At 37.5% G+C, this 8348-nt stretch overlaps 1 protein-coding gene across 2 annotated transcripts in view; it reads right to left on the bottom strand.

Moving 5' to 3' along the window:
• The window catches only part of LOC126175914 (exocyst complex component 8), a 91286-nt gene extending 85653 nt beyond the window's left edge, over positions 1-5633 (bottom strand). For both annotated transcript variants that reach the window (XM_049922986.1, XM_049922995.1), the window contains exons 1-2: positions 5450-5633; positions 4763-4918 (exon numbers count right to left, since the gene is read on the bottom strand). In XM_049922986.1, the coding sequence (XP_049778943.1) occupies positions 4763-4918; positions 5450-5504 (211 nt within the window). In that variant the 5' untranslated portion in view covers positions 5505-5633. The remainder of the gene's footprint in view (positions 1-4762; positions 4919-5449) is intronic.
• Between the last annotated feature and the right edge of the window lie 2715 nt (positions 5634-8348).

The raw sequence follows: 8348 nt of genomic DNA on the forward strand, positions 1-8348 counted from the left end.
AAAGCACTTTAAAAAATTTCACTGGATTCTTTGTCCCTGCCACCCATTATTATACTTATTGATCTGTTCATGGGGTGAAGCTATGGTTACTGTAACTGAAAAACTTTCCAAACTAGTAAAGTTTTAAGCACATTTTGCAATCATTAGTACTTACTGACAACATTTTTGGAAAGATTTCTTTTGTACAGAGTGTACATACAGTACAGGAACACTTTCAATTATTTATTGCACAAGAACCAAACACTGTACAGATATCATACATATGTCATTTTGAAGAGAAACTATGAAAGTTTTTTCATGTATACCGCCACAGCGTAGTTTGGTAATCTGCACTAGTCACAAATATGGTGAATTCAGGTGCGGAGCGAGCTTTCTGCGTGTTGGAGTTCGACAAAAGCAAGTGTGCTACAGCTGTTCAACAGATGTTTAGAATCAAGTACAGTAAGAATCCACCAACAAGGAAGGCCATTTGCCATTGGCACAACAAATTCATTACGACGGTTTGCTTGTGCCCGGCAAAGAGAAGCGGACGTCCCAGTGTGAGTGAAGTGAATGTGGAGCTCGTATGAGAGACATTGATAAGGAGTCCAAAGAAATTGGTGCATCGTGCATCCCGTGGACTCGAAATGGCTCAAATGACATTGTCGATCGTTTAATTTTTAGCAACCCACTTTTCACACTAATGTGAAAGTGAAATGGCATAATTGTCGAATCTGTGGTACAAAACATCCACACAAATGCATTGAATTTGAGCGTGATTCCCCAATGGTAAATGTTTTTTGTGCCTTGTCACATTGAAAACTGTACGGGCCATTCTTCTTCGCTGAGAGCACTGTCACTGGTTATTCCTACTTGAACATGCAGCAACAGCTGATGCCTCAAATTCAATCAGACTCTCTGTTCATCTTTCAGCACAATGGGGCTCGACCCCACTTTCATGGTGAAGTTCATGGCAACCTGAACATGGAGATGCAGCATTGATGGAACGGCCGTGCTACAGAAGGGGACAGCTGTTTCATGAAATGGTCTCCCCGCTTACCAGATCTCACTCCATGTGACTTCTTCCAGTGGAGACGCTAATGGTGTATGTATGACCTCTATCACATGATGTAGCAGAACTCCAGGAGAGTATGGGAAGCAACTGCTACCTGTCGACAATGCCATGCTGGGATGGGTTTGGCAAGAATTTGATTACCATATTGATGTCTGCTGGGTCACTCATGGTTCGCATATCGAATGATTGTAAAAAAAAAACTCAGAGTTTCTCTTCAAAATGAAATATGTATGGCATCTGTACAATGTTTAGTTCTTGTGCAATAAATAATTGAAAGTGTTCCCAGATTTTATATATACCCTGTATATGATGATCGGAGTACAGCAACACAAATAAACATGCTTTTGACAATTACTATTATTACTAAAATACCCAAGAAATTTTTGTCATAAGTTAAAAGTTCACAAAAAATTGGTTTCCAGGAACTTGTGGACAAGAAACGGCCAAAAGCAAAAGTAGAAAACAAAGTTGAAATATTGATTTTTGCACAGATGGCAACATTCCTTGAGCTTCTTTTGTGAAAGAATACTTAAAGACAAAATTCAACATTTCAATTTTGTCATGAAATGTTCTTTTACAAAGGAAAATCTAGGAATGTTACCAACATTCAGTATCTGTGCCGCTGCTGTGATGAATGAGTTAATAATCAGGACTAGTGGTGTTAAAAAAGGTTTAAGCTATCAGAACTTAGTAAGATAGTTGGGCGTAATCAACTTCCGTACAGAATTTGTGACTGACTTCAGTCTGCTTTTAGTCACAATTTACCACAGATCCCTTGGGCACATATTTGTTCCTTATGATTGAAAAATAACACACACCACAACACCAGTCACAGAAAAGGAAGAAGAACTGAACCACAGAATTATTGTACATCAACCACACACAACTGTAGCAAAATACTAGAATATATTTCAATTTCAAGCATTGCGACCTTTTAGGAACAATAATCCTCTTGATGGAAACCAGCAAACCAGCACGGATTTCAAAAACATCAATGACACAAATCTCAGTTTGTGGTCTTCACACACTACGTCCTCAGTGCTACAGGACTAGGAAATCAAGGTTATTTAATGTTTCCAGGTTTTCAAAAAGCTTGAGAGTCAATATCATGTAACACCTTCTAAAGAATACTGGAAATCTAACCAGAATTTTAACTGGCTCAAAAATTACCCCACAGACAGCACATGTCTTGAATGAATATATACTGTGCCCCAGGAACGCAATGATGTAGTTGCTATAAGGAAAGTTTATGTAGTGAAATTTCCAATAACAATCAGTTTGACCTCAACAAAACCCAAGCCTGTTTCAAAGCTTGGCAACTAATTCTTAATGCAGAAAAATGCAAGGTTGTGCAATTCAGAAAACATAAACATATGGAGTAATGAGTTGCAACTTGAGTCAGTCATGTCACATAAATATTTGGGATTCGCAGTGTGATGATATGCCAAGTGGAATGACAACACTGGCTCAGACAAAGATAAAGCAACTAGCAGAGTATTATTCATTGTTAGGATGCTTGGAAATTGCAGTTCATCTATGAAACACTTGTATAGCCCACACTTAAATACTGCTCCATTGTATGAGATCCCTATCAAGTCGATACACAGAGCAAAAATAACATGGGCACTGTGGATAGCAATAGGTTTGGTTGAATGGTGATAGTGCGTAACAGAAATGCTAAGAACTGACAAGGTGCTATATATCTCACAAGAACATGCTTACAAAACTTCAAAAACAGTTCAGTGTTGAAACTACAAACATTATTCAATAAACTATGTATCTATCCCACAGACATCATGTTAATAAAATTAGGGAAATAACAGCTAGCACAAAGGTGCTCAAGCATCCACTACTCCCACACTCCATCTGTAGATGGAAGAGAAAGAATCCTTAATATATGGTTCGAGCCAAGTTAAATATCCATTAGGTTTGAGAGCGGAAAACTGAAAGAATTTGTCAAAGGAAAACTCAGGATAGTACAGGGACCTATGGAAATGTATATCTACTTAATACATCATAACTCTCCAATTCACACTCAAGTCTTTGACGGAGGACACATAGAACAACAATCAGACTCACTCTCAACCATTCTACAGAAGATCACCACATGGTAAAAATGAGCACTTAAATTTTTCTGTGTGATCACATATTTCTTGACTTTATCATGATGGTCACTTCTCCCTCTTTGGGTGGGAGGCAAAAAATTAGTTTCACATTCAGAGGAGAAATATAGTACAATACAAATTTCTTGTAAAGATCTCGCCACAATGCAAGACACCATTTTGATTTATTGCCAACCCAATCAATGTTTCGATGAAACTCCACCGTCCATTTTGCAAAAATACAAAACAAACTGCCCTTCTTTGAACTTTTTTCCAGTATCCTCCATCAGTCCTACTCCGTAAGGATCCCATACCATGCAGCGACACTCCAGAAGAGGTCAGCAAGTATACTGCATGTAATCTCTTCAGTAGAGTTGTTGCACTTTCTACATGTTCTGCCTATAAAAAAACACAATCTTTGGTTTGCTTCCTCAGAACTTTTTCCAGTCCCTACAAAAGGTCACAAGGGGACAAGGATACATGGAAAGTTACAACAGTTTTGTGGCAGTTAGCTCAAGATTGTGATAGTTGCAGCAATCTGCAAAAAGATTATCTTAACACCTTATTTGAAGAGTAGTCCACAGCTCACGATCTAGTGGATAGCGTAGCTGCCTGTAGCCTAGATTGCAAGGTCCTAGCTGCCTCTAGATCGTAAGGTCCTGGGTACAATACCGAGCCATGAATTTTCTTGAGTCACAGATTTCCTGTCTGTATTGTCTTAATCATCTCATAATATCCATCAACAAACAAATCAATGAGGTGGTATCAAGTAGAGGGCCCAAATGGCCATACAACCCCAGACCAGATCTCTGCACATAAGTCTATACTCTGCAAATCACTGAGGGGCATAGCAGGGAGGGTTTGTTCCACTGTACCAGTTATTAAGGCTATTCCCTGTTCCATTTACATATGGAGCATGATTGTTCAAATGCCTCTGCACAGACCATAATTAACGTAATCTTGTCCTCATCATCCCTATGGGTGTGATATGCAGGGATTGTAGTATATTCCTAGACTCATCATTTAAAGCTGGGTCTTGAAACTTTGTAAGTTCACTTTCTTAGGATAGTTTCCGTCTATCTTCAAGAGTAGGCCGGTCACTACAGTTCTTTCGGCATCTCAGTGACTACTAAGAGAAATAATACCATTTGATTGCTTCATTTGATTTATAGTTGAACGGCTACATAATTTTATGACAGAACTGGCTAATGATGATGACCTTTATGAAAATAGTCAGAAGAATATGCCAATATTGCATCAAAAGATACCACTGTGTATGAAAACAACTTGCCAGTTTAAAAGCAACTGAGAGCCTTTCTCCTGCTTGACTATGGTCAAATATACAGTATCACACCCTGAGTTTCATAAACAACATGACCCACAGAAATAAAATAATTCATTCTTTTCACTAAGTAAATCTAAAATATAAATATATTACGTAATCCTATTTTTATGTAACCCCCTTCCATCTCTCACTCAAACACACACACACACACACACACACACACACACACACACACACACACAGTCACTCTTAATCAATAGGAAGAAATATGTATTAAATATCATCTGAAAATAATTCCAAGGAACCATTTAGAATGGATACGAGAAATTTCTTTTGCAGTTTCAATAAACTGCATGTAATTGTGGTACACATTCTTCTTCAGAAGTACGTTCGTTTCATCTGCTAATTGCTGGATCTTCTGCCGTTGTTGCTGCAGTTCTATTCCACCAACGCACTGCTGTGTCAACTCCTTAACAACTGCAATGTGACAAGTTTCATTATAATTAGCAATTAAATATGTTACTCACCACCACTGACAGGTGGTAAAGTGAACAATAAAGAAACCGGACGTAACTTGACTAGTTTGTAATAGCTATCAATAAATCTGCAAATATACAGTTCCTGCCCTACATCAAGAAACAAATCCATAGTTTACTGTTTCAGCCGTCCATCAAATTATGACATTATTATTGTATCAACTTGGTAATAAGAATGGAATGTAAAATCTGCAATTCGCAGAGGAAAAAAATGTATAGAAGTTTGTAAAATGTACGAAGAGGGACAAGTAACAGTTGCCACTAAGTGCTGTATACTGATATTTAGAAATGCCCAATGAATATGTCGCAAACAGGTGTGTGTGCACCACACACAACGTATCATCATTCCAGCTCAGGTGACATATTTCCCTTGTCAGCTCTCTAACAAAGAAGAAAGTGGCTAAACTGTTATTTCGCGATGCTCTTTGATAGCAACCACCAGTATATAAGCGTTTATACATAACATACTTACACTTCTCAGGAGCGAAATCCGGTGCTCCTATTTTCTTTGTCAGTGTGTCACTCATTATGGACGTTGATGTATTCTTCAAACACACTGGACAATAATAGTTAACCAATTTTTTTAAGAAAAAATGCTGTCATAGCTACTGTCAATTCACCATAGACTCACATGTAAACAAACACACCTCACACAGATAATGCTAATCCAAAGGTCTTAAACAAAAAAGTACCAACAGTCCACATGCAACGATCTATCTGCGCAAAAGTCTGCGCACACAACATCAGCGCAGACAGATGGTTGCATGTGAACAGGAGATTTGTGCAGAAATGAGATGTGCAAAAATTAAAGCTGGAGTTATTTATTTATTTGTTATTCATCTTTAAGGATTAAAGATACAATCGATACCTTATTTCGTGTCCATACACATTGCCATGAACAATTACATACATAACATACATGGAGTAGGGCATATGTCAGATTTTTATTGTCTTATAGCGATACAGCATTGTCCATCATGCGTATTTAAGATAGTTATTGTATGTAAAGATGCAAAATTGTCCATCACATTATCTACATCTGTATCTAAAGTCTGCAAATAACTGTGAGGTGCATGGCAGAGGGCATGTCCCATAGCATTAGTTATTAGGGTTTTTTCCTGTTCCATTCACATGTGGAGCGCGGGAAGAATGACTGTGTGAATGCCTCTGTGCGCGTAGTCATATTCTAATCTTTTTCTCGCGAGTCCCTATTTGAGCGATACATAGGGGAGTGTAGTATATTCCTAGAGTCATCATTTAAAGCCGGTTATTGAAACTTTGTTAATAGACTTTCTCGGGATAGTTTAGGTCTATCTTCAAGAGTCTCCAAATTCAGTTCCTTCAATTTCTCTGTGACACTATCTCACAGGTTATACAAACTTGTGACCATTCATACTGCCCTGCTCTGCATTCATTCAGTAACCACTGTTAGTCCTATTTAGTATGGGTTCCACACAATTGAGCAATATTCTAGAACCGGCCAGACAAGAGATTTGTTAACAATCTCCTTTGTAGAATAAGTGCACTTTCTCAGTATCCTACCAATGAACAGAAATGTACCACCTGCTATGTACACTACTGAGCCAATGTGATAATTCCGTTTCATATACCTACAAAGTGTTACACATAAGTATTTTTATGAGTGGGCCAATTCAAAGTGTGACTCATTGATATTATAGTTGTAGGATACCAAATTATTTAGTTTTGTGAAATGCACAATTTTACATTTCTGAACATTTAAAACAAGTTGCCAGTCTTTGCACCACAATGAAATCTGATGGAATATTTATGTAGCTTCTTTCAGCCAGTAGTTCCTTGTAGGAAACTTCATTATCTACAAAAAGGTTTATGTTACTATTAATATTGTCTGCAAGGTCATTAATATAAAACATGAACAGTAAGGGTACTAACATACTTCTCCAGGGCACCCCTGAAGTTCTTCTACATCTGGCGATGACTCTTCATCCAAGATAACATGCTTTGTCCTCTCTACCAAGAAGCTTCCATCCAGTCACAAATTTCACTTGATACCCTAAATGATCTAACTTTTGACAATAAGCGTAGATGTAGTATTGAGTCAAATGCTTTTCAGAAGTCAAGAAATACTGCATCTATCTTATTACCTTGACCCATAGCTTTCACTATGTGATATGAGAAACGGGCATGTTGGGTTTCACATGATTGATGATTTTGGCATCCAAGCTGGTTGGCTTTGAGTAGGTTATTGTGTTCAAGATATATCATTACGTGTCTGCTCAGAATGCGTTATACGATTCTACAACAAAGTCTTGTGAAGAATATTGGACGGTAGTTTTGTGGATCTCTTCTATTACCCTATTGTATATGCCTTTTCTATAAGCCATTACACTGTGGCGCTTTTAAACATATTCGATTCCACCTTACTCTGTGACAACATGTTAAATAATTTTACCACCCAAGGACCTGTAACTTTCTTGAGTTTTCTTAAGTCTAACTCCTGTAATGCTAATCTGCTGTTTTCGGCAAGTGTCATATTGATGAAAAGATTGTTATAGTTTGAGAGTTTCTTTGTATGAGTTAGGCAACTTAGTATAAAGAGCGTAATGACGTTTTGTGGTATATCGCCTACAATACATTATTCTGACTCCACAGAGGATCTGATTGTCTTCTTTTGCCAAATGAGAACTTCTTTTACTCCAGCAGAAATCACCTATAACAAAACAGCGTATGTTAAGTGGGTGTGGAAAAAGGCATAGTATGCATTGATCAATAACTTATCACTAACACAAGACCTTAGTTTAGTTAACAAATGAGTCATACATGCTAACGTAATGCAGATAGAACTCTTCTGATTATCCCACTTTAATTTTGACTCAAGATGGATTCCACATAGTTTATTTGGAGCACAATCACTCCTATCACCTTTAGTACATAAGCTAATGAGGGATTTTATAGTTTTTTCATGATTAACATGCAATTCATTGCTTTGGAACCACTTACTGACTGCTCTGAGAATATCGACTTTCTTGGTTTAATGCTGCTAAGTGTGGATTTACACAACATAGTGCTGAGCAGGTCATTTACATATATTATGAAAAGTAAAGATCCAAACATAGAACCTTGTGGCACATTCTGTGTGATACCCAGACATTTGACTTTATGTCATTGAACTGCACAATATGTTTTCTGTCAGTCAGTTAGGACCTGATAGAACATAGTTATGAACATCTAAAACCATAGCAGTAGAGTTTTTCTAGCAACATTCTGTGGCTTACAGAGTCATATGTCTAGATGAGATCCACAAGGACAGCATTAACAGATAACCTTGATTTAAATAATGATAGTATAAATGAAATAATATGTTTGACTGATTTTACTGTTGACAAGCTGGA

The sequence above is a fragment of the Schistocerca cancellata genome, chromosome 1 (assembly GCF_023864275.1).
Source record: "Schistocerca cancellata isolate TAMUIC-IGC-003103 chromosome 1, iqSchCanc2.1, whole genome shotgun sequence".
Taxonomy (NCBI): domain Eukaryota; kingdom Metazoa; phylum Arthropoda; class Insecta; order Orthoptera; family Acrididae; genus Schistocerca; species Schistocerca cancellata.